The 27522-nt window shown below is 45.8% G+C and overlaps 1 protein-coding gene across 6 annotated transcripts in view; it reads left to right on the forward strand.

Moving 5' to 3' along the window:
• GLIS3 (GLIS family zinc finger 3) overlaps positions 1-25800 on the forward strand; it is a 445030-nt gene extending 419230 nt beyond the window's left edge. For 5 of the 6 annotated variants that reach the window (XM_081802770.1, XM_081802769.1, XM_081802774.1 and 2 more), the window contains 2 exons: positions 20608-20790; positions 21821-25800. In XM_081802770.1, coding sequence (XP_081658896.1) covers positions 20608-20790; positions 21821-21957 — 320 coding nt within the window. In that variant the 3' untranslated portion in view covers positions 21958-25800. Of the gene's footprint in view, positions 1-15361; positions 15960-20607; positions 20791-21820 lie in introns of those variants that run through there. The other variant, XM_081802771.1, reaches the window with a different exon arrangement.
• Positions 25801-27522: the final 1722 nt, after the last annotated feature.

The raw sequence follows: 27522 nt of genomic DNA on the forward strand, positions 1-27522 counted from the left end.
GAAGGAAATTTTCTAAAGCATTAACAGTTTTGCTTTGTTTTGCTTTTAAATCATGACGGTAGGGATAATGGATAATTTCTTTTCTTTTTTTTTCTGCTTTCTGAAGACATTTTAAAAGAGATTCTGGAATTAGCCCAATTCGATTACAAATACCAATCCACTCAACTGTGTCTCTGAACAATTTCTGGGGGGGTCTCAGCTACCTTCTCTCACCAGTGGTTACGAAGAGTCCACAAGAAAAGCACGTGGCACAGCTTGGGAACTTAATATAATGCTTCTCCTTCTTCTCCCTCCCTTTTCTTTATTGGACTCTTTGAGAATGGGGATGTTTCTAGCCTTAGGGCACACATAATTCTTGGGGCAAAGTAGGCATTTAGTAAATATTTACTGAATAAATGATTGACACTCTCTCATTCAACAAATGTAAAATGAAACAAGACTACACAGAAAATGAGACCTACCCTATCATTTCGTCCTGCTTCCCGGCAAAAGGCTCCTCTCCCATATTTCTCTTTTTTAGTTGAATAATGAATATATTGTCAACTTGAATCCGTTGAGTTGGGTTTTTTTTTTCTGTAACTTTTACTTCAATTGTTAAAAATTCCCATGGCCAATGAGAAACTGCTAGCAGCAGCCTAAAAATAAATACATATGACAAGCCTTTCTGGAAGAGATCGGGATGTCGTTATGCAAATTGGGAAACCATAACTTTGTTCTAGAAGATGGGCAAGTGGTTGCTGTGATGGGCACAGAGGGAGTGTCCATGCTTTAACCGCTGGGCCACTGCTAAGAATGAAGAAGTAGGGATCCAGATGCAGCCTTACCTCATCCTCCCAGCATTTTGTCTGAAACTGTTTTCCTGGAACTTGCTAGGCACGAACACTTCTCGTCAACTGCTCCTTAGGATAAAGAGCAAATTGAGCTAATATTTTTCAAGTGGGTGATACAGTGCTGGGAGCAAAGAGAGGCACAGAGACCTTCTAAATGAGTTGCAATTATTAGCAGCTTTGGTTGGACTAGTATGCTGGGTGGCGTCATACAGCATCTTAGTCACAGGGAACCTCAACCCTAATAAAACTAGATTTTTAAAACCCTGAGAACTCTGGCGGGGTTGCTAACATGATAGCCACAATGAAAGGAGTGTTCTGTCTTTGAAGAAGTTCGTGGCTTTAATGAGCGCTGTCACCCCTATCCTCTATTCCCTGCGGTAGGTAGAGGTCAGAGAAAAATGTCATCAGTATATTTTTAGAGATGGGAGCTGAGACAGAGAAGAATACAAAATGTCTAGGCACTGCCGCCTTCTTAGCAAAGTGCACAGGCATCCTTAACAAGAGGTCCACATTTCCAAGCCACGTTCTTCATCTATGTGTTTCTGAGTCAAAGGCACACCAAAGTAAATATGTATTTACATTTTTCCATGGGGAAATATACTTGTATGTAGATGCTGTTGCTTTACACGGAGCCACGGAAGTTAGAATTCAAAGGGCTTTGGTCTTCCAGGTGAGGAAGAAAAAGACGTCCCACTGAGCTCTGCTCATGCCGTATTAATCAATAAGAGCGCTTAGACTTTGTGTGCTCTGTGTGTGTGTGTTTATTTATTTACCCTCGAAGTATGCTTGACAATGTTATGTTAGTTTCAGGTGTATAGCATGGTGATTTGACAATTCTGTACTTTCCTCAGTGCTCCCAGCGCTAACTATAGTCACCATCTGTTGCCATACATTATTACAATATTAATGAGTGTTTTGTAAAAGGCACACTTTGAAAAGATTAACAGTGCTGCTTTTTTGAGTCCCTCACCTAGCGAGTGACCCAGGACTAGAGCTCAGTTTTGTTGATTGTGCATCGACTTCATCCATTTATGTTGCCTTCATTAGTAAGGTGGATGAGGTGTCATTTCCTTTAATGTTTGAATGTGGATAGCATTTATGGGTCTCTGTTTGGGTGGCATCTCCAAGGCAACGTCTAAGTACATTTTAGTCTTTTATTTTAGCTGTAAACATAGGAACAACTCTTTCCAATCATGTAAGCTTGTTCTTCAGTCTTTTCTTTCTCTTTAGGACCATTTCTCTTGCCCGGGCAAGCTTTAGAATTTTGCCTGGATTAGTTGCCTGAGAGTTGATATTTGTACATTTTGTTATGGTACTAATGGATAATTTCTTTTTAAATGCCCTATTCATTCCAGGCTGTTAGAATGCCATGGGAATTCCTAAAACAGCATTTTCACAACCTTCCTGCTTCTGGACCCATCAAGGAGAGGCCAAGTTCAATTCAGCAAGCGTTTATTGGTCACCCACTAGGTGCCAGGCAGTTATGAATGTCATTTAATCAATGCAGTGATACATGCAATAATAATAATAATAATAATAATAATAACGCTATCAAGAGGTACCTCGTTTATTCAGAAGAAGGTGTCATAGAAGCGTTTCTAGAGATGACCCTTGAATAGGGTTTTGAAGATAAATAGAGGAGGCTGGGAACCAGCAAGTCCAGCTCCTAGAGGGACTTGGGACCATGCTAAGTATAATCCCACTGAACGGTGAAGCCAGCCTGGTATTTTAGGAAAGTAGGCTATGACATTGTTGTAGGGAACGGAATTGGAGAGGTGGGAACGTTGCATCCTAACTGCTGGGACTATGTTGGACTACACCCGTACCACACCCACACCCAAACAGTGACTGAACAACAGTCTAGTTCACTCAGATGCTACTGTAAGTAGAGGAATGAGGTCAGAATAATGGGGAATTGTGTTCATTCACCCGCAGTCCTTTATAGGCGAGAGGAGCTGGAATAGCAAGAGAAGGAAATGAAAAAAGCCTTCAGCCTAGCTGCTACGCAGGCAGGAGCCCCTTCAACCCTCTTTAATACAGCTGGGAATGAGCAGTACCCTAAGGGCCCCTCTCCCAGAGAGGTGCATTCCTGGCCTTGCATGGCCCTCAGCTACGGGCAGATCGCGGTCTTTCCCACAAGCTGGTTCTAGCACCTTTTGCCTCAGTTCCTGCAAACCAACATTTCCAGCCGACACTTGTGTGCATTTCCAAACTACCAAGGAGCCTCTAGCCACATAGAACTGGCTGCCCAGATTCCCTCTTATGTTGGTACTGCTAGAGTTAGAAGGTTTCGTAGATTTTGAGTGGTCTGTCCCCATCCCAGGTTTTCCCAAAGAGCCTGTTATTTGCATTCCACGTTGTCCAGAGCACAAGACTTTTCCAGGTTTGTTTCTCGTGTTAGAGCAGCACTCCTGGCATAAGGGCTCGCTCTTTTCCCGAGACAAGACTCGGGATTATTTGTTTCAGAGGGACAGGTCTGTGATTCAACAGTCTTACTCAATTCACAGCGCTCACCAGAGCACAATGTCTATCACCCAGCCACCCCATGATTGTGCAATGGTACTTTCCAGAAGAGTCTTACGGGTTACAGCCACGACTGATGTCATTTCTGGGGGTTTAAGCTAAATGTTTAAAGGTTATTTTTTTTTTAAAGGCAATTGTAGAGACAATAAACACCCCCCCCCCAGGAAATGTAGTCACATCAGCATAGGTAAAGTTGTGAAATACTGAAGTAGTTAAGTCTAGAAATTGCTTAGAATTTAAGCATGTGTCACAACTTCCCCCTTGAAATCTCAGGGAAGACAAATAAGATTGATTGTAAATCAGCGCGTAATAGTCTTCACTGAGAAAGTTGTGACATACTCACAAGGAGAATGAGCCAACAAGCACATTTCACGTTATTCCAGTGTTATCAGCAGCAGTCCTCCTCAGGACTAATTTTTGGTATCAGCCACGATGTTATTAATGCTTACATAGTACTAGGGATTGATGATTAGATCCAGAGAAATTCCTAATTACTCTTATACACTTAATTACTACAAAATTACCCAAGAGCAGTTTTACATAACTAGTACTTGATGAATTCTGACAGTGTGCTAATTCTATTAAACAAAAGTTAAATTTAGGTGTGTACGAGGGGGGTGTAGTTGACATCACAGCCTGTTGGGCTTCGTGGGAGGGGTGTGGGATGGTCATCTTCATCAGAAGAGCTGTTTAAACGTTTGGTTATGGAAACGACTGAAGTGTGAATAATCTACACATGTAATTAAGTATCTACACACACACACACACACACACACACATAGACTAAAACCCATATAGCTTTAAGGATACTAAGATGACTGAGATAACTATAAGATTTCCTTAGGACAGGAAATGTTTTGCACATAGGACATGCTTAATAAAAGTTTACTGAATAAACATGAATGAATAAAAGGATGGGGGTGTTGGGGAGGAGGAAAGAGAGATTTTTGCTTATGGCTTCTTAGGCTGATCGGTAGGGCCAGCCCTTGGCAAAACCGTGATTAGGAGTCAAGTTTCCAGGGCCCCTCTGGGCACTTGGTCCTTCTTTGTGTTCCTCTCATTACATACCCAGTGCTTACCCAACGGCCTGGGACCTCTCCCTAGCGGGAAGAGGATGATCTAATGATTCCCTTACACGGTAAGGTGAATTGGAGTCTTTGCATACCTGGGGCCGAGTATCCTGCAGTGAAACCTGTAGCTGCAGCAGCCGGGGGAAGAAGTGTTGGAGGCGTTCCCAGAGTTAAAAGTCCCTTGTTTCCAAAAATTTTCAGAGCGTTTACAGCCACTAGCTTACATACCCCTACAGTGGTCATATTATCTCAGAAGAGGAGATTACCAGAAGGGGAAATTGTGATTAGCCCAAATGACACAGAGAAATAATGAACTATAGGAAAGAAAGTAGGGGCATCTGGGTAGCTCTCCAACTCTTGATTTCAGCTCAGGTCATGATCTCAGGGTCGTGAGATTGAGTCCCACATCAGGCTCCACACTGAGCATGGAGCTTGCTTAAGATCTTTCTTTCCCTCACCACCCTCCCCGACCAAAAAAAGAAGAAAAAAAGTAGATGAAAAGACTTTGGAGTCAGGCAGATCTGAATGGGAATCCTATGGCCAAGTCATGCAGTGCCCTGAATCTCAGTTTCCTGGCTCTTACTCAGGAGGTAGTAATACCTCTCTTTCAGAGTTGATATAAGAATGAGAGAAAATGCATAGCCCATAGTAGATGCTCAGTTAATTAGAGCTGGTTGTTGTTATCGTTATTTTTCCTTCCGTGTTCCAGATGCTGGGTGCTCTGCATACATCCACTTGTGTTGTTAAATCCTCAAAATAACATTAGTAAAAATACCAGCATGCCCTGGTCTCCCAGGTGAGGCTGCGAGATGAAGCACCTTGCCCCAGGTCACACACCTAGCGATGTCCAAGCTGGTTTGGGGAACCGTCTGACCCCAGTCCCACACTCCTTCCCCTTCATGATGGTGCCTGTAGATCCAAGTACGATGGAAGTGCTTAGTTGCTTGGGAATTCTGTTTGTGAGATGTTTAAGTGTGGAGCTATTAATGATGGGGTTCCTTCCGGGGCTAAAATTCTGCAGGCACTACAGGGACTGTGGTTTGTGAGACAGGGGTCTCCCACTGACCACTAGATCTCGTGTCTTCTGCGTCAGACAGTGTGGCAAATGCTTACGGTGCCCTTTCTCATTGATCTCATAACGACACTATGAAGAAGGCATTGTCTACTCCCATTTTACAGATGAGGGATCTGAATCACTGAAACGTTAAATAACTTGCCCCAGATTTCTCACTCTCGAAACGGTGAAGCTGGAAACTACACGCAGACCCTCTGACCACAGAGTCTGTGCCTCAGCCAGCCGATACGTCGCTCTAGGGAAGGGGGCGCTCTCTCTCTCATTGTTTCCAGTGGGATTGCCCCACGGTGTGTGTGTGTGTGTGTGTGTGTGTGTGTGTGTGTGTGTGTGTGTATGTATCATAGCCTCACATGCACCGTGTTTGCCTCTCGAGCACATGTGTGCGAGAGTAACTGTTGGAACCCGGATTACTATCAAGTCAGGGCTATTAGACTCTTGGCACAGTCCTTAAAATACAGTTTGAATATTCTCACTGATGTTTTTAAATTAGAAAAGAAAAAATTTACCTGTTCTTTTTTTTTTTTTTTGATGCTTAGTGTACTTAGGCTTATAAAGAGTTTAAGTTGTTTTCAGCAACGATGAAAGGTAAAGACTATTAAGACTATTAATAACTTTTTAAAAAAGATTTCATTTATTTATTTGAGAGAGAGAGAGAGGGAGAGCACAAAGGGAGCAGGAGAGGGAGAAGCAGGCTCCCCTCTGAGCAAAGAGCCCAACGTGGGGCTCGATCCCAGGACCCTGGGATCATGACCTGAGCCAAAGGCAGTTGTTCAACTGACTGAGCCACTCAGGCACCCCAAAACTATTAATGACTTTTTAGATGTTTATAGAAATGAAATGTGTGTATGTGTACTTACATAAACTTACATGTATATACATACATACACACATGCCCTGTTATAAAAATGGGCTCACATTCTGCATTTTATTTTATGACTTACTTTTTTTTTAACTTAAAAAATATATATGCTTCTGCTTTCTAGGTAAAGGCCTATAGATTCTATAGATCAGCTCCTTTTAAAAAAAAATTATGTAGTACGTACAGAAACATGTCATTTTTTTAAAATCATTCCCCTACTGATAGACATTTTTTTGGTTTTATTAACAATGCTATATTAAATCTCTTTATGCACATGTGAGTGTTTACACGAATACCCTCACACACATCTGTATCCCTCTGCATACTTTCCTCAGGAATTATTTCTGGAAGAGAAATTGCCAGTTTGATGGATATGTGCATTTTAAAGTTGGGTAGGTCCTGCCGTAGATCCCTTAATGAAGACCATGTCAGTTTAGGCTCCGCAGCAGAGCAGAGCGCATGTCCCCACCCCAGACATCGTCAGTCATTTTCATTCTCAACAGCATGTGCAGCAACATTGTTTTGCGTTTTCCTTTGGTTAGTAATGTGATTCAGCATCTTTTCATATTTGTAGTGAGCTCTAAAGGTAGTTTCATTATAACAAGGATGAAGGGGCCATAACTGCTGCTTGGGCGGTTATATTACTTATTAAGCACTTTGCTCGCTCTTTTCGCCCTGCCAGGCAGGCTGTGTTGATAGCAGTGTGACACTTTGTTTTCCTGAATTGGAACCCAAAAATGTATCGAAGAGAAGGAAAATATCCAGAAAATTTCTGTTTCATTGACTATTGTGACTTCTCTGTCAGTTAACTTAAAAACATTTATAGAAAAGTGTTTGATGAACATTATTACAGATCTAGTGCTTTTTCATTCTTCTGGGGAATTAATGACATTTTTTTTCCAGAAGCAAACGTTCTGTCTTCTATCTGAAACTCATGAAGTTTAGCCTCTAATGAATGGAGCTCTTCAAATCAAGTTAAATATTTTCTTATAATTCTATTTTACAGGCTGCTTAGTTGGACTCTTCAGGGCTGAACATATTAATGGCAATCTGTGTCTTGTGATTCTTGTATTTTTAGTTGGAATTTTCCTTGTAATTGTGATAAGCAGTTCATGGCTTAGAAGAAAAAATGTGAATAGTTGTGGGCTATTATTGCCTTAAAATAAAGTGGGGGGTACCCAACATCAGGATATATGGGTGACCGGTAATGAGGACACTGTGTTAACAAAACAAAAGAGCAACAATGAAACACCAGAACTGCCTTGATCTGCACTCATTCAGATCATCTGGGCTCAGACCGTGTTGCAAAACAATCCCAGTTTCCTTAGAATTTCTAGTTGGTTTACTTACATTGTGAGTTCCCTTTCTGATTACAGAAAATTTCCCTCCCCAACCAGATTGTTCTGACTAAACTCTCCATTTCGTTCTCTTGCAAGGTCTTTAAGAACTAGACTTCGTAAGATGCAGCCATGAAGTAAAAACATTCAGGCATTTTTCTAGATCATTTAAGTGTAACAACCAGCCCTTCCCCCTCTACATTCCTCCACCAAACCCAGTCTCATATCACACATCCCAAAGCACAACGTCTTCTTCACATTCTTAAATTTTCTCATCGTTATGGCAAAATGATTCCAGAAATCTCAATTAGCCAAATATTTACCCAAGGTCTTTTGCACCTGTCAATCTGGGCTGGTGCAGCATTTTTATCCATACCAGTGAGGTCAATGAGAGTACCTACATTTATATTGCAATGTATGTTTTATAAATTACTCTTAAGTACAAAAGTTTATCAGTACTTGGTAACTATAACGGAACTGCTCAGTAAGATGTTTGCTGAATGAATACCTGAATTCTCATTATAACTTTGTGAAGAGAGTAGGAAATATATTTCTGCCCCTATTTAGAGATGGAACTCAGAGTAGTTGATCAAGTTCCTTGACTTGGCATGGTTTCGTAAAAGAGCTCAGGGCGTTCTGTGGATGGGTCAAGTTACCTAATTCTTCTGCCCACTCTTTTTCCCGTTCAGGTTCCATAGCCTCTCTGGCATCCAGCAGGAAAGGGTGACTTGGAACAGCACAACTCTCCAGGTCACCTGGGCCAGGCCGATCATACCTTCATCATCTTTGTTTCTTCCTCCATTAAAAAAAATAAAATTCCGTGTTAGAACAGGAAGTCACGCTGAAAGGCTGTGGTATAGGAGGTTCATAGATCAGAATCTTTGAGCTTAGTTGCTCCTATTGGTCTTTCATTTGGAAAACTTTCAGTGAGAGAATAGTCCTCGTGGTCCATGTGTAGGCAGGGAATCATACCATCTATGTATTCCCTGTAGCACTTGGCAAAATTTTAGATGCTTAATACATACTTAAAATTCAGGACTTTAGTGTGCAGTGGAATGAGATGAAGCAGGAAAGGAAGGACCCTGTAGACTATATACACCCATCAGAGCACAAGCCCCCAGATCGTGAAGAGGGGGCCCCATCTCACACTTGTGCCAATGGCTTGAGTATATCTCCTGAACCTCTGCCTCACAGTAAAGTTCCTGTTGCATACAATTAGGCCTCCCCAAATCTACTGTCTAGAATGTTAAGTTGAGATGAAATCTGGGCTTGAAGGAGAACAGTAGAGAAATATATGTCAGTGGGTTTGAGATAGCAGAGTGGACGTTCCACTTACAAAACCTTAAGAATATCCCTGGATTCCAGGATTGGTGTCACCCCCTTCCATCTGACTGCCGGGAAAGTTGCCCACTCTTAGATTGAGTGCTGGAAAATTGTATAATCACAGACTTGGATTCAAACAAGCAAGAAGTCACCTAGTTAGTGGACCAGATATATTTTGGGAATCTGGTTACAGCTGGACAACAGAAGTCTAGGTCTCAAGATCACTGTGAGGCCCACAGTAAGACCAAGACTTCTGAGTCACGCAAATGACGTCCCATGATTTCCCTTTGACCAAGAACTTAAATGTGCGGGAAAGAGACTGGGGTGGGGAAGGAGGCCACCTTAATCCATATCTGCTGAGAATATAATCCAAAGTCTCTTGAGGGCAGTCATTATTTCTTTATCCCTGAGAGTCCTCAGAGTCTAGCAGAAAGGGCTGGGGACCAGCTGAGGAGAAGAGAGGCCCATGAGAAGCATTCTTTTCCTCCATTTCAAATGAAATCAGAGCTGTTCTGTGTTTTCCTATTGGTCTTTCATTTGGAAAACTTTCAGAAGATTAAAAATCCTCTAAAGTTGTTCTCAGAGCCTCTTACTCTTTAGTGTAAGAAATACCTTGTCCAACATGAATATTTCCAGGCCGTTCGCACAGACGTTCTGATTCACTAAGTCTGCCTAGAGCTGAGCTGGAGCCAATGCTGTGGCTCCCGCTTTAGGAGTCACTGGCCTGGACCCCAAGCGTAGGACTCCGTGCTCCCTTGCCATGCTTCTCCAATCAGAGATAATCCAAAGGAAGCAATTGGCCAGTGGTAGAGAAAGTAAATACTTTCCAGCTTCCTTCTTCCTTTACTTCCTGGGGAAGTCCTGTAAATATAGCACAACCTAAAAACTATCAAGACCAGAATGGCTCGCCTAGACCCCCGGGCTGGGTTGGGGGGTGGCTGCAGCCGTTCTTTTAATCTCTGTCTGGGATCCTCTTCTCTGCCAGACCTTTCTTACAGCACAGCTTGCTTGGAAGGCCAAGGGCACCCAGAATTAAGTCTTCGTTCTTTGCCATTCTTTCCTTGTTCTGCTTCAGGCCCAAATAGCCCTGCGGGAGTTGGTGTGAGTTTTATGGGGCAGAGCCGTCCTCAGCCAGGGCAGGTACACCTCTGGACTCAGGGAAAGTAGGAGGACAAGTAGCACCAGGCTTATAATCAGACAGCAGGGCTGGAATCTGCAGTGGGTTTTACTGTTTGCCAGCTAGTTCCACACTTACTATTTCATGTGACCCCACTCAGTAGGGGTACCCATACTTACGGTGGAGCCTGCTTCTAGAGAAATTCCCAGCTCATTCTTGCCAACGCCAACCAGTGGCCACTTCGGGATGATGTCACTTCACACAACCATCAGACCCAGAAAGGCCAGATCCCAAACCCTCCATTCTGGGCCTCGCAGGTATCCAGGATGTTTGAATCGCAGGCAGGTGTTGGGGTGTGGGCGGCAACTCATGGGCGACAGGGCAGTGAGCCCCATCCATTTGTTCCCTCCGCTGCTTTCTCTTCCCACTGTGAGGATCATGCTGCCACGTGAGTAGTATTATCCCCCTCTTGGACACAGGGACTCTCAGGCTCAGAGAGACTGTGGTTTCCTCAAGGCCACACAGCCGGTACGTGGCAAAGCCCGGCTTTCGGATCCATTTCAGACTCTTCGGGTCTTCTGGTTTTGAGAGTCTTTATTTTATGTCATTTCCAAGTGTTTCATTATCACTGTCAGGATTCACTGAACCATTTTACTATAACTGCAGATACCCACACATGGCAATTACTGAGACACATTGCAATTAGTTTACTTTGGCAGCTTATCACTTTTGAGAATTTGGAAGCCAGAGGCCACCACGCGTTAGGGGTTTGGGTGGGTGGAGGATATTTAAATGAAACTGGATTACATCTCTGAACCAGGAGTGTTTTACGCCTGCCGTCCTTCTCCCTCTGCTGTGTCGCCTTTCCCTTTTGTCCCTATCAGCAGCAGGCTCTGCCCACTCCCAGCCCCTTGTGGAACCCTTTGCCGACATACTAGCAGACCCTCTCCCTTTCCCCCAACCCTGCCCTGGAAACGACACCGAGGCCGAGTGTGGCTCGTGGTAACAAACGCTTTAGCAGCTCGTGCAGACCGGTGAGGGGCGCAAGCAGAGGAAAGCACCGAGTGTCCTGAGCGCGTCTCTCTGTGACCCACCAACTGGGAGCAGATGCTCCAGATGAAAATGACGCCCCTTCTTGGGCCCAGGTGGGCCCATGCTGCAGCCCCTCGGCCTGAGGGCAAGGGGACCAGGCAATTGCTCCGGTGGTCGACTTCTGAACCACTGTCTCTGGGCTCCTTCAAGAGGAATGTGTCCACATGGAATTGTAAGGGTTATTATGTCCATTATTTTCCTCTTTCTTAGTACAGTAGATGTTTAAACGTCAGTCGTAAATAGCTCGAGTGCTGTGGAAGCTGGTTCAGTTCTCAGCCCAGAGAAAAACCTGTCTTCCTCACCCAGTCTGTGAGCCGTCCCTGCGGCTTTTGCATTTATAGACTCTGTGTCAAAATGAAGAGTCCGTTTCTCCACCACCTCCAGGGAGGAGACTGAGTGGAGTTCTAGCTAGATGAAGACCTGGAGGATGTTGCTGGCCATGGCCAGGAGCCAAAAAATGACAATCAAATTGTGGAGATTCCACTTTTAAGAGCAGTATCATTTTGTACCTGAGGGCGGTGGCCTATGAGAGGGAAACATTTCTAAAGAATTGCTTGTACATTATACAGAATCTAGAAATACTTCTGAGCTCATTTCGTGGCAATAGTAATTGCTGTATTTACTAAGGGCCTCCTACCTGCCAGGGAATGCAATATATGCTTTTATAAACACGCTCATGTATAATGCTTTCCACAACCCAATAAAATAGATGTTATTTTAAAAGATAATGAGGCTCAAGCAGGAAGATAATTTGTCCAAATTGGATAAATTAACACAATTGGTTAAATGGGTCATCCACGATTCAAACCCAGATCCAAGTTGTTCATGTAAGGGGTAGAAATAAAATAGTGACTAAATCAGAAAATTGGCCAAAGGAAGTGTCTAAAATGTCTCTGTTTCTACTTTTGAGGGTTTTTAGAATTTTTTAGCAGTTAGGTGATTTTATTGATTTCTATTAATTCAATGATTTTCTCCCTAATGAAAGTGTTTCTACATTATGTCCAGCGTGAGTAAAGTGCCTCTGAACTTGGCAGTAAGGGACGTCAACAGAAATGGCAAGACTGTGTTTAAAATGATTTGGTCCATGAGCTCAAGCCCTAGTAGTCTGTATGAACTCTGTCACCAAGAGACCAGGGTTTGAGTCCTAGCTCTGAAACTCCGTAGCTCTGAGGATTTAGGTAAGTTATTTTAACTTCTCTGCTTGTCTATAAACTGGGGACAACACTGCTTGACTCAAAAGTTGTTGTAAGGATGAAGATCTTCTGTCTGAAACACATAGGGTGGTACTTGACTTGGAGCAAATAAATATTAGTTCTTTTCTTCCCTTCTGACAGAATTCTCGAGCAGTTGGCATAACACTAACCAAAGTGTTCCACAAAAATGCCCAAGCAAGGGGACTGCAAATGAGAAAGCCCCGAACTTAGTAGGAACTTATATAGTGGCTGTTTGAGTCCTGCTGCTCATTTGTTTTAAGATAAAGGCTAGATCCATAAATAATTTCAAATTTCTGGATGTTTGGAAATATTAAAATGGTTGCGTGTATTTTCCACTTTTATTTGCATGGCATCATATAAGCAAAGTACCGGTTATAAAGGCAGGGAATGCAACAGGTCCTCTGCTTCCATCTCGCTGTCTCTGCAAATGGGAATGTTTGTTTGAATCACCTGCTTACAAGTCAGGAATATCAGGTGGCCACCCGAGAAGGAATCCTACAAGTTTTTTCATACGAAGTCACCATGTGAGTAGTAAGCGTGTGATTCTCTGGGCCCTTCTCTAAATAAGGTTGGAGTGCATAAAATCAGGCTGAGAAGTCAAGATGCCAAAGAGCACATGCTTATGGCCTTTGGGAGCTTTAGCAGAGGCTTACCTGTGTTTTCCTCTCTTCTTCTAGATGGCTTGTGCCATGGATCACAGAAGGTATTCAAAGGGGGTAGCTCCTTGGATGTGAGGGCGATCTGGCTGCGACATCTGTCACCCCATTGATCGCCAGGGTTGATTCGGCTGATCTGGCTGGCTAGGCGGGTGTCCCCTTCCTCCCTCACTGCTCCATGTGCGTCCCTCCCGAAGCTGCGCGCTCGGTCGAAGAGGACGACCCTCCCCGATAGAGGAGGACCGTTCTTCGGTCAAGGGTATACGAGTAGCTGCGCTCCCCTGCTAGAACCTCCAAACAAGCTCTCTCAAAGGGGGTAGCTCCAGGATTCCCAGAGAGTAGGAGGGAATATGTGCAAAGAGCCATAAGAGTATTGGAGAAGGAGAAATTAGGGGAGCAGCGTCATGCGTCTACTTTGTCTGTCCCTGTCCCTGGTCTCTCTGAGTCGCCCCCCGCCCCGTCCCGTTCATCACCCAGATTCACCCATGCCCCTGCTCCTGCAGCAATTATAGGACTGAGACAAAAAAAAACAAAACAAAACCCTCTACATTTCCTAAAGTAACCCACAAAATTATAGTCTCTGCGGAAAAATAATTCAGTCATAAAGCTCATAAATACATATCCTTCCTCCCACTTGGCTAGCAAACGGCTGTACCACCCAAGAGCTGAGGCATACCAGCTGTCCCTGCACCTCTCATATCTGCGCATCCTCCTCCCAGGCACGAGCAGGTCAGAGCCGCTGACGGAGGAAGACAGTTGGGGCTGGTCCTCAGCAGAGCTGCAGGGCGGACGCCCCCTAATTGTACCTGCCACAACGAGCCAGGGCCAAACAAAGGGAACGGCTGTCAGCACCCAGGCTTCTCTCTCACCTGTTGCCTTTTCCTCTTCCTACCTTGCGCGCATGCCGGAGAAAAGAGTCGGACTCTCTATGTCCCTGAAAGTGTCCTTTATATCATCCTACAGGGTATGAAACTGTATTACTGGGTTTCTCGTGGACATGTTTCTCTTTCTCACTAAAACATCAACTGCAAGAAGGCACGCAGCGCGTCTTAGCCACCGTTGTGTCTCCGGCACTTGGGTGGTTAGTAAATAGTCCTTGAGTGAATAAAAGTGTAAAACTGGAAATGCTTGTGTTCATATAAGAAGAGGACAAAGTAGCACGTGGAGAGCGCGAGCCTTCACACGGGTCTTCCCTTTCAGTCCCCTTGAACCTGCGCAGGTACCTTATCAGGCAGATACTGCGATCCCCTCACTTTACAGAAAAACAGCAATGGGGGCAAGCACACACAGTAATCAGTGCTCCTTCTGGAAGGTCAAGGAAGCCGCCGGCTCCTTAGGCCTGGCCGGGGCTGAGCACGGCAGTGCTTGGCCTGACCCCTGAAAGGATCTGCCCTGGTCACACGGAAACAGAAGGGTTTTCCCATCCAAAGGGCTCAAGGGGGCTTGGGAAGTGATGGCCTTTGTCATGGTTTCCAAGAAGACTCATAAAGGATTCTGCCAAGCCTGCTCAGGCCACGCCTGGTTGGGGAAGTAGTTCTGGGGGACCTCGCCATGGCCTGTGAGGGGCTCCCCCTGCGGGCTGCCCGCCTCTCTAAGTTGTCATCGTGGTCCCGGCAGAGCTTACCACGGGGAGGGGTCAGTCTTTGATTCTGCACACCATCCATCCAGCACTTTTCCTGGTGCCCAGAGTTTGGTGGTGGTTCCCAGCCTCATGGTAAAGGAAAATGAGAATTCTGTTTTGCAAAGCCATCTGCTACATAAACAGACCCACTAAGTACACAGCTCCCGATGCAGCCCCTTGATGAGGTGCGGGCTGATGACATTCATCCCCATCCAGGGGGCAAACAGTGGGTCAAGCCTCAGTGTTGGACTTGACTCCACCCTCCTGTGGTGGGGCTGCTGAAGACGGGACTGGACTTGCTGCCACTCCCACAGGCCCGGCAAGCTAGGCAGGAAGTGTGCCACTTGTTTCCTTTTCCTTCTCCCACTTCCAGAAGGGAACGTGGCTCGCTCCTTCAGGAGAGCTGAAATGCTTCAGACGGTCACTCATCAGCCCTCCAGGGGGTTGCAAGCTGGGTGACCGTTGTTTACTTACGATGTATGTATATTCTGGTTTCCTCCACGAAGATTGGAGTGGTGGATTTTTAAGAAAAGATAAATGTAATGAGTCCAATATAAATTCCTATCTTGGAGGCCACGAGTCTAAGAATCATTGTCTGGCTTTTATTGAAACCCTTGGTGGTGGGTCATGTGTTTTTCCTTCAGGAATTTAACCAGAAACATTTCTGAAACAAAGTCTGCTAACGCTGGGAAGGCGGACTGCCCGAGAGCGTGCTGTCCAGGACAGGAGCCACGAGCCACACGTGGCTACTTAAGTTTTAATTAATTAAAGTGAAACAAAGTGAAAGAGCCATTTCCTCCACTGCACTAGCTCAGCCACGGGATGCTCCTGTACCGACAGCAAGATAGAGGGAGAAACCGATCGTTTCCATCATCGAAGAGAGTTCCGTTGGGTGGTGCTGCCCTAGAGAACACCCTTCTGTCATCACACTTAGCCACGCAGCTCCTCTCTCCTTGGACGTCCCCCACCCCCGTCCACTTCAGGAAGGAAACCCACACCAGCATCGGGGGCCTAGCAGCAACAGTGACTGCAGACTCCTGATCAAACCCAAAATCACAGAGGCATCAGTGACGCCATGGGACAAAGGGGAACGTTTTTTGAGAATGAAGTTTAGTGATGTGTGAAGTGCATAGAGAATATTACGGGGGAAAACAGAAGACCAAGCAATATATAAAACATTCCAGTTTTGTGTAGCTCTATCTGGCCATATCTGAATGTGGAAATTAAAAAAGCTTTTTCCTTCTTTGTTTATACTATTCTGCTTATTCTGGTTGGTACAATTAATTCCATACATTTTTTAATATATATAATTAGAAAAACAGGTGTGTTTTTAGAAGGGAAGAAACTTCCCAAAATTGACAAGAGGAGGAATGATTCTGCTTGACATTCAGGAGCTGCAGTTTGGGTAGATTCAGTTTATCTGTAGATTCTTCCCTGTCCCCCACCCCTGCCGTTTTTGGAGGCAGAATTATGGGGGAGGGGTGATTTTATAACCGGAGGTGACAGCTAACAAAATTATTGCCAACATGAATGTCTGGGTGTGTTCTTACACTGCTATAAGTATGTGTGCTCTCGCCCCAACTGCATTCTCAGTCCTCGAGGACAAGGTATTATCTTCTGTTTCTTGGTTTCTCCGACAGCCCCTTGGCCAGCACCGACCCACGGACTGACAGATTAGCTGACCTTGCCGTCACTCTTATGCCCACGAAATGTGTTAACATCTTGCTTCATTTTGCTTTTGGTCCGAGAGGTAGAGTTCCATCCAAATTCACTCCACGAAATCCAACAGCTGGAATACAGGAGCCATTCATCAGAAAATGGGTTAGGCTTTTTCAGGATTTGTGTGTGTGGCAAGACCCTAACGGAATTTTTAAAAATTTTGTTAGTTTTATGGAAGTAGCACTGGGAAGAGGGTCTGTTAAAGCTCTTGGATTTGACCACAGCCATCCACACCAGTGTACTTGGCATCTCCAGTGACTGGCTTCTCGGAGGGAGGGATTTAATAAAGAGGATTTTCTTTCCCCAAGTTGGCTGTGAGAGTGATCCAGCATGCTTGCGGGGCCATTCTGGTTTCAACTGTTTTTCGTGTCAGCCAAGACATCCGCAGGCAAGAATTACAGTCTACTCTGCCTTCTGATGCCGATCCAGGCAGCCGGGGAAGTCTGGGGGATGGAACCCGGTGTGTTCTCCACATGACCGACCTTCTGTACTCACACATCACTACACTCAGATGGAGGCTGAAGCCAGGCAACATTCCTGCTCTCTTAGAAGCAGGAGAGAAGATAGGGAAGAGAGAGAATTGGTTTTCACGAAAGGCCAATGAAGGTCTCTATCCGTGTGCCTGACATACCTGAATGATTAACGTCCCTATTTGGGGAGTTGTGGCACTTGAGTGAGAAATGGCTTCTCTTCTTGGAAGGGTAACAGTACACTGAGGAACATTATTGGGGAATTGATGGGTGACAAATCTGAGCAGAGCCAGCAGAGTGATAGAAAGAGCAAATATTGTCTCTTCTCCTCAGTGAGGAGGCATTACATTCTAATAAACCAGCCATGGTGGTCCACGGTCATGCTTTCCTCCTGATATGTGTGTCTGGCCACCAGGTACCCCAAATCAAGATCAGTCCAAGGAGCCTCCCAAGCCACAAAGCCGCTCATCCCAGGTTCCTTCAAACCACTCAAACTTGTTGCTGTTTTGAGCCTGCGCGGGGGTGAGTGAAGAAATCAAGATATGCGTTAATTAGTGCAGGATCTAGCAACCAATATGGGCAAGATACATACAGCTCAGATCCCCACAGGGACAAGAATGTTCCAGAGAATTTTGCCTGGGAAGTGGGTATGCACCTCATGCCTGTTGCCATGTCCATTCTCACATTGGGTTATTATTGAAGGACTTACCTGTTGCCCTTTTGAACATTTTATTTCTCTTAATAACTAGGGTTTTTTTAATTTTTGAGGACTAGGTTGTTATAAAATCATGTCACTTTTTAATTTTACTTAACAAACACATGTATTATATTAAAAAAATATACAAGTATTATATAATTATGTTATCAAATTATATTCTATAATATGTACATATGAACTCATTTAATCTTCATAATAACTCCTGTGAAGTGTAGGTACTACTTTTAGCCCCATTTTACAGATTAGAAAATAGATACTGGGAGGCTAAGTAATTCACTAAGATTACACAGTGGGTAAGTGGGTAAGTAGGACTCGAACCCAGGAAGTCTGGCTCCAGCACATTTGCTCCTCACCACTACTAAAACTCAGAAAAATATAAAGCCAAAAAACCAGCCTAAAGACAACCATAGGAAGGTGGCCGTACCAGGGCGCCTGGGTGGCTCGATGGGTTAAGCGCGTCCGACTCTTGATTTCGGCTCAGGCGGTGATCTCAGGGTCTTGAAATCCCGCTTAAGGATCTAGCAAAACCTCCATGTTGGGATCCTGCTTAAGATTCTCTCTCTCCCACTCCTGTCCCTCCCCATTCTCTCTCTCCCTCTCCCCTTCCCCGCCGCTCACGTGCTTTTCTCTCTCTTTTGCTCTCTGCTTTAAAAAAAACAAAGAAGAAACATTGCCTCGCCATCCATGCTATGCATGGACTTGCCCATGACTGCGCCCAGTCTCCACATTCAGTTTTGTATCTTGCTTTTGTTTTCTTCTGAACCTTATATAATGGTCTTTCCCTGTTGTTAAAAACTCCTTGTAAATACTGTTTTAGTGCCTACTTAATGTTCCCATCATGTAAACGTACCACTCTGCTGAATCATTCCCTTACGGTTGCCCGTTTGGCTCTTCGGTTTTCTGTTCTGACTAGCACTGTAACGACTACCTCTGTGCAGAACTTCTTCTGTTCTTTGGAATAGACTCTGAGAATACCTCCTCAGAAGTAAAATCCCCAGGTCCAGGTGTACGAGTAGGAACACTTTTCAGGCTCTAGATACAGGTTGTCCAGTGGTTTTCCAAGAAGCTTGCGCCTTCACAGTGTCTGCAACACTGGACAGAAGTGACTTTGTCATTCTCACACCTGCACCGAGAATGACTTCTAGAAATCTTTGCTAATGTGATAGGTAGAATGTGGTATTTTATTATTGTCTTCGTTGTATTTCTTTGTTGGCTAGAGGATTGAGTTGGTTCATATTGGTGGATCAGTTATCTGCATCCTCAGGTGGTCTAGTTGGGTCCTTTGCCCATCTGTCTGTCGAGATCCTAAGAAGCCTTTGGAGATCCAACAGAGACGGGCGAATGGTTTCCCATTCTTTCTTCTCCTGCCTTGACATGGTATCCCCCTGAATATTTTTCTAGTCTATACGTCTATACATGCTTTTAATCTTCCCCCCAAACCTTATGTGCATTTTTCTCTGGATTCCGTATAAAGTATTCTGTCTGCTTTGAAAGGATAGTACTTCATTTTCTGTGAGTGTGCCCCATGCATAAATCCACATGGGTCCCTCCGTCTTGGATCATAAGCTCCTAGAGGGCCAGACTGTGTCTTTAGGAGCAGTTCTGCACACATGCTTTGGGGACGTCCCCAGCAGCCACAGAGCCCCTGGCCAAAGGTGATGTGAGCATTTACACAGGCCACCTGGAGAACACTAACCAGAAATGGGAGTGTGATGAGCATAGTAGGCTGGATGCGTCGCCGTGCCCTGGTTATACTTCAAGAGAGCTGAAAAAAAAAAAACCCAGATAACACCTCCCCTACCTATTGATCATTAAGAAGGGGCTGTTCTAGTGGAGGAAGGCACATAGGACTAGGGAACCAAAGCCCATGAATTGGTCCTGTGTTCTCCATCATTATGAACCATCAATATGAACCATGGGTCACATTCTCTACTAATCCCTCATGGGTTTTTCTACCAGAGTAGTGATATCAGTAATAACTGATGTTCTGAAGCACCTTAAAATGTTATATATGGTCTTTCTTTGCCCCAAATCTTCACAATAGTCAGTGGAAACAGTCACGTTTTGCAGTTGAGCAAACAGATACAGTGAGATGCAACTCTCCCTTCAATAAAGCATCAAGTGAAGATTTCATTATTAGATTTGCAAAAGCATATTATGCTCCAGGAAAACAGTCCATTGACTTACATGTGTCATGAGGCCAAGAGGAAGAAGGAAAAGGTAAGGTATCTTGGGGTGTGGAGGGATCGTGGAAAAGGACCACAAACACCCCCCAGGAAACCTCTGTCACACAAGAAAAAAACAATGAAAGAGTTTAATGAAACAAAATCAGCAGAATGTTGATGATTATTTTCAAATATTAAGCAATCTTTCCTCAAATTTCTTCATTACATGGTATCTTCCAGTTGTTCCAGTTCCTGCAAAGATTAAGAATAATAATACAGCACATCCCATCCTAAGGGATACTCTGTGTACCTATTCAAAATAGTCAAAAGTCTATAAATGTGTATGAACTTATCTGTTAGAAGGACAGTTGGGTGGATAGATCTATGTTGTTGTTGTTTTCAGGTGGGCCTTGTTAAGAGCGTGTTTCAGGTTTCACCAAATGTGAAAAGCAGAATCGAATATAAGATAAAGGAAGTTAAGATAGGCTCAAAACCTGGTGGCAGGGATGGGGTAGGCATGTTCTCTGCGGGTCAGGCCTGCCGTCTCCGGGCTCTTGAGAGCATCTAGGGGAGGGCAGAGGCTGTTCAGCTGCCCATCCTGGAGCAGCAGGTAAAAATGTCAGAAGCCAACTAGCTTTGACAGCCCCTGAAGGTAGAAGAGCTTCTGGCTCAAAGTGTGCATTTCAGAGGCTTGCTCCGAAGATTTCACAGGTGGGCTTAAGAGTGAGAGGCCACTTGTCACGTGGGGGTCTCGCCGCACCAGGGTGGTACTGGGGACTTAGGCTCTGCAGAAGCTCACGGCCATGCTTGCATTGCAGGATTTTACGGGCAGCTACAGACATTCCGCCCCCCCCAGTATCCCGACTCCCAGAGAGCCATGCTGCCCAGCAGCCCCTGCAGCGGGGTGCCTTCCTTCGAGGACTGCCTGGCCCCCACGCCCATGGGGCAGGCCGGCTTTGACGTGTTCCACAGAGCCTTCTCTGCTCACTCGGGCATTGCAGGTGGGTGGCTGTCTGTGACTTAGAAACTCTGGCAGACTCGCAGGTGGGACCAGGTGGGTTTGCCGTGTCTGGCCTAGACGAGGCTTGACCTGGCACATGACTGCATCATGTCCCGTTGAATCTGCCCCTGAAATGTCTCTCACTTTCATGCTCCTCTCCAGCCCTACTCCCACCGCCCTGGCTCAGGGGGCCATAGTGTCTCTCCCAGACCGTGGCAATAGCCATAGCCTTCCAGCAAGTTCCCTGAGTCAACTGTCTTTTTTTTTTTTTTTTTTAAGATTGATTTATTTATTTGACAGAGAGAGATACAGCGAGAGAGGAAACACAAGCAGGGGGAGTGGGAGAGGGAGAAGCAGGCTTCCCGCGGAGCAGGGAGCCCGATATGGGACTCGATCCCAGGACCCTGGGATCATGACCTGAGCAGAAGGCAGACGCTTAACGACTGAGCCACCCAGGCGCCCCTGAGTCAACTCTGTCTTTACCCTTCTGCCCCCCATACTACCATGAGCATTGCCTTCCAAAAATGAAGGATAAAGTAAGCCCCTTCCCTCCTTGAACACTTTAGATGGTCTCCAGCCGCCTGAACGTAAAGGCCCCCCGAGATGGGCCCGATCACGTAGGCCCGCCCTCACAGAGGTCTCGCCACATGTGCCGCACCTGAACTGGGCCCGGGCACTTGGCCCCACAGCCCCTCCCTGTCCATCTTTGCGCTCTGTTTCCTCCTAGAACGTTCTTTCCTTACCTCTCCCGTCTGTGAGAATCCCATCTTTATGACTCAACTTTAATATCGTCTCCTTTTTGAGGGCATCCTCACCCTTGCTTAGCACACTTTTACTTCTACTCAGCCCGTATTTTGTGCCAAGACTAATTGTGGCCATCTGCCTGCAAGTCCACCTCCCTCCCCACTGAGGTCCCTGAGGACAGAGCCGCTGAAGGGCCTAGCCCTTGGCGCCCCTCAGCATTTGCTGCCTGCACACACGGTGAGTGTGGCCAGGCGCGATTGTTAACTTTCCCGTTCTTTCTCTTCCAGTGTATGATTTGCCTTCAGGGTCCTCAAGCCTCTTCGGGGAGTCTCTTCGCAGCGGGCCTGAGGACGCCACGTTCCTGCAGATCAGCGCCGTGGACCGCTGTCCTAGCCAGCTCTCCTCTGTCTATACCGAAGGCTAAACGCTCCCCTGGCCTCCACCCCCACTGGCACTCAGAACCTTTTTGTCGCTTGCCACCTTTTATTTTCATATTCTCAGAGACTGCATGAAAAGGTTGTTCGCCTCATCGGTGGACCCTGCAGAGGCACAGACGTGTCTCTGGAAGGCAGGACTGGCCGGAGCCGGGCTTTGCAGGAATGTGTTCAGTTGCTCCTTTTTCCCTCTGGGTTTGCTGGTGACCAGCAGGACTGGCTTTTCAAAGGGAATTTAGAGTCACTCTACTGGATACCTGTGACTTCCAGCTGTCAGCTCTCAAAGGACACCAGTGAAAGGATGCATATATGAACATAGAGTCTGGGGATCACACTTGCACAGAACTCCAAAGAGGGAAGGACAACCCAAACTGCCAGAAGCACAGTGAACTCCCCCACTGCTCCCCGTCCACGCTGGCTCCTGCAAAATCAGGCAACAGGGGAAACCTACATCCAAGCACAGCTTGGGCTCAACTCCTGGAGAAGCCCTGGCTCCTGGCACCAGCCCTGGCCTGGCAGCCCGGGGAGCTGGCTGCCTCTTTCCTCTTACTATGCCCATGCTAACCAATTGCTTTTCAATATTTCTCTGAAAGCAAAATAAGAAGGTTCTGTCAAGCACAGTCCCTTGAAAGGCACTACGACTTGTTTTATATTCCAGCAACTTATCTTAGTTCTTTTATTTTTAAAGACTTGTTATTTACATCTACTTTTAAAGGAAAAAAAAATATTTAGAGGTCTGTTCTTTGGATGGAAAGAATTAGTGTAATCACCCCATTTACGTCCATTTTGCCACCACTGTAGCTTGGCCTGGCCCCACCTCACCGCACCTGTGAGCATCCCCCCCCCAGTAGTTTCACATTTCACAAAAGCCACCTGAGGGAAAGGGGGTGGGCCCAGCCCCCTTCCCAGGGCCATAGCGGAAACCCTGGTGGGTTGACTGTTCAGTGACTCCACCTCGAAGACCTCATTCCACGGAAAAGATCGCTTGACTGATTGACCCATTGCCTCCACTTGGTACTGTGCCGAGTCATGCTAGAAGATGTGAGAACAGGGGCCCCCTGAGCTGAGATCCTGGGTTCTCTCAGAAAACCCAACGAGAGGTGCCCAATGTCCAGTGATTTTTGCATAGCTTCTGCTCACCTCCTTTCGGATACCCACTCCCCGGTCTGTCCCTCCCCCGTACCGTCCTCTCCGTCCTCATCATTATTCTCACCTCCTCCTTGTCTGCAGTCAGGCACAACCCACCCGCCCTCGCCTGACCATCCTTCCTCCCCGCAAGGTCTGCTCTGAGGCAGGTAGAGGGAAAGTTCAGGGAAGGTAAGCAGAAGAAGTTAACTTTTTTCCCTGAAACTCTCCTTGAGGGCCTGGAATGTTCACAGAGCTCTTGGTCATTTGATAGCAACCCTGAATAGGAAACCACTTTCTGGGATGCATTGACAAAGCTGTTAAAAAGATCTTAAGTCCAACACGTAGATCCTAAAAAGTAGCCACACCCCAAAGACACGGGGTAAAGCCTGACATTCCAGAACTGTCACATTTCAGTTTCTTTCCTCTTGTAAAATGAAATAGTGCTATTCGTCCCACTGAGATCATTACAGTGTCCAACAAGGGTTCACCAGCACAGTGTCACACCTGGGACCCGGGGACAGTTTGTCTCCTGACAGGCAGGTCCCCTCAGTCGGGCTGGACTTGATCCCCATGTGCCATAGAGTGAGGGGACTAACGAGCCACGCGTGGGGGTCGCTTTTCCAGGGCCCGAGGTCAGTCCGCTTCCTCTGACTCGTGAGCTCTGATCCGAGAAAGGCCACCATGCAGGCATCCAGAGCTGCAAAAGAGTGAGGTTACTCACTTTACAAAACTCTGCTCTGCTTTACGAAACAAGGCTCCTGCGGCTTCCCAGCCAGACGAGCTCCCAGACTGCGAGTAAATGCCAGCCTCCTTGCAGACGTTGTGGGTTCTGTCACTTGGTGTAAACCAGGACACGTGCATGCTAGCGCTGCTGTCCCCTGTGTGTCCCCGTGTCCCACTCCGGAAAGGAAGGTAAGCTCCGATAGCGTTAGACAATGTGTCCGTTCTTAAATTCCTTTATGAGGAACTCAGAACATACTTCGTACTTGGTGTGACGAGGAGGAAAAAGATGAAAAGCAAGGGGTTGTTGCTTTGATTGCAGTGACGTCAGCCCTGCCTTGTGGCTTTACATAGTTTGAAGTGGACAGCGGGGAGGAGGACAGAGCCAGAAGCCGAACCTCAGGCACCGTGGGGTCGTCTTCCTCTTTGGCTGGAGGATAAGCCCCCGCACCAGTGCCTGGTCTGACCGTGGCCTCACAGCGGCCCTGCCCGTCTCTCGTCACTGCTGCGGGCGGGGGGGGACAACTGCAGGGCCTCCTTCCTCGGCAGAAAAGGGCACGGGTGTGAGCGTGGGGCAAGCAGGGCCAGTGCAGCCTGCAAGCTCGTGTCCCCGCACATGGCCCTCAGTGTTTCCTGATGGCTGCAGGTTTGAGCTCAGCCCTCAGGGCCTGACACGCTCAGGTTCCTTGGAGACGGCCCAGGCTGTCCTTGGCTTCCAGAACCTCACCTGACCTTCCGATCTGTCCCTTGCTGGCTTTCACATTGCTTGAGATTCATATATGCGTCATCATCGTGTGTAGCAGTGAAAGTAGAAACTTCAGAGAATTCATTCCCTTCCATTTCCTGGCCTTTTTCGTCTTGCTGTGTAACCAGCCATTTTCATAAACATCTGAGCAGAGATTGTCATTCCCCCTTTTTAGAAAAAAACAAAAAAACAAAAAAACAAAACTGGTGCTTGTGAAAATACACACAGCCCAAGCCAATTATCCTATTACATTAAAAAAAAATCAGTCTGCCTAGAGACATTTCGTTTGTTGCATTGTCTTAATTCCTTAAAGGCACCGCCTCAAAATGTCCGTTGTAATTTAGCTGCTGATTAGCTGTTGAATATTATTTAAGGATGTACTGGTCCTCTGGGGTGTCCCCCTTTACCCCTGTCTCCCCCGATTGCATAGGTGATTCGAAAGCCGACAGAAGGCCTTCAGTGGACCCACTGATAAAACAAGAGTGTTGGTGGTCTTGTGCTGTTTTTAAATTCCCTGCTGTCAAGCACATTACTACTACGTTAGAGCAGAGGTAAACGTCCAGCTATCCTGTCCAAGAACCTCGACTGTCCAGTTGCCTTGAAGTATCAGGAATAGCGACTGCAAATGTCCAATTTAATTATTTGGTATTTTATTTGACTGTTTGACCTTGACGTTTTCTAGCAGCATTTTGTAATGGCACTTTTTGTTAGTGGTGTGGGGTTTCTGCAGTTACTTTTTTTTTTTTTTTTTGCAATGGATAAAGCAAAAAAAAAAAAAAAGAAAGAAAAAACCAAAAACCAGTCATTGGAGAAATGGCGAATGTAAAAAAAAGAAGAGATTTATTTTGTACAGACAGAAGAGCATCCTGTGTAATGTTGCTGACATAAAGCACTTTGGGGGGGAAAAGTGGAAATCTGGTTTCCATAAATCACACAGACTCTTGTACATAGTTATATACACTCACGTAGAGAAATGAACTGCATATATCATACTGGATATGGGGCCGATTTTTCTTTAGGGGCACATCTGGTGCTTATTGTCATAAATCTTTTAAAGAATTAGGTACACTTTTTTTCTATTAATATGTATAGTTTTGTGATTTGTCACAGTTATGTTTCGTATAATCATAAGTTATTTTGTCTTGTTTCATGAAGTCCTTTTTTTTTTTTTTTTATGTCAAAAGTAAAATGAAGGGATTGTGCCCTTGGTACAGAATAAAACTGGAACTGGAGAAAACGGCCCACCTGCCTGAAATCCCTGAAATCTTCCTTCTGCACGGCCTTCTGAAACACAATGGGAACAACCCAGGGTTTTGTTTGTTTGTTTGTTTGTTTGATTATTGTGTTTTGTTTTACCATAAGCCTCCTTCCTATTGGGGTGGTAATTACAATTAAAAGCAGATGGGGGTGGGGGAGGGCGAGTCCAAGGCCAGCTTGAAAATGCCGCATCGCTTTGGGCCAGAGCTGCAGCCTGGATTTAATTATAGATATGAGGACAAAATGGCAGTAAAAATGAATGTGTCCCCGAATCCTTTACATGTTGGGAGTGTCCATAAATAAAACATGAAGTTTTATTTCATCAGATTTAATTAAAGCTTTTATACATGTTTTATTGGTTACTCTATTAATCCGCCTCCCAAACTGGATAAATGTGTGCTGGCGCTTGGGGTTTATTTGTCCCTTCTCAATGCAATACCACCACATCATGTGTCAGAAATGCCACTACATGCTTGGTCCTTCAGGTGAGGGGCTTAGGGCATGCTGGGCATGCGGGGTTAGGCCTTTTCGGCCCTGTTCTCCTAAAACCCTGCAGAAAAAGACACAAGCGTCTGCTTCCCGTGAGCTGATACCCCGACCTTTGAAGTCCTGTGATTGCCCGAAGGAGAAAGGGGCGGTTGCCATGCACTCGGCAGGCTTTGGAAGGCCACTTGACTCACTGGCTGTGATGAGCTTCCTTCCTCAGCTCCCAACACGGGACCTGGAGCGGTTAGGTAGGGAGAGGGTGGTCAGGGCATTCTCGCACCTGGCTGACCCGGAGCCACGCACATGAACCTGAAAGAGATCATCTTCTCTCAAGAATCATTCTTGGAATATTGACGGTCTATTTGCTACATTTTTAAAAGACTTAAGCTATGAAGCAGTAGAGATGATGGGTCTCATGCACCTTGTCTGTCTCTTCAGGGAACTGAGGGGCAGGCAGCAGACCCCTGTGGTTTAGGTTTTGAAGATAGAAATAGAGCTGAGAAGACTCAAGAGAGTTCTCTGCTCCTTAAATAAAGGAGGCAGCTGGTGGGAGCGTGAACCGGTTCAGCGTCTTTGGGGAACAATTTGGCATTAACTGGTAGAGTTGAAGATACACATAACCCACGATCCAACAGTTCCACGCCTCTCTCTCTCTCTCTCTCTAGAGAGAAACTTGCATAAGTCAACGATGGTTCAGATGCAAGATGTTCACAGCATTGCTATTCACAATGGCCCCAAACTGGAAACTCCCCACCTGTCCATCAACAGCAGTAAAATGAAGAGATGAACTTTGCTGAAGTCACAGAGCGAGAAAGGCCAGGCAGCGAAGGCGGTTACACACACACGCTCAGAGCTGAGTCCCACAAACTATGTTGAGAGAAAGAAGCAAGACACGAAAGAAAGCAAATGTACAGTGTTCTATTTATATATGGTTCATGAGGAAGCGTAATTCATTTGCAGAGCTCAGGTGGTAGAAGTATCAAGAACAACAAGGAAGATGTTATCACAAAGGTCCAGGTACTGATTAACTGAGGTCAGGAAGAAAGGACACACGGAGGACTTCTGGGGTGCTGACCAGCACTGTTTTATTTCTTGACCCACTTGTTAGGTTAAACAGGTGTCTGCTTTATAATTAATTGTGTGTGTGTGTGTGTGTGTGTCTATATATATATTTTTTTCCTAGCTTTGAGTTCAAATACCAAGGAAAGCCGGGCCTTCC

This window comes from Leptonychotes weddellii, chromosome 14 (assembly GCF_054177405.1).
Source record: "Leptonychotes weddellii isolate Sample4059 chromosome 14, ASM5417740v2, whole genome shotgun sequence".
NCBI lineage: Eukaryota > Metazoa > Chordata > Mammalia > Carnivora > Phocidae > Leptonychotes > Leptonychotes weddellii.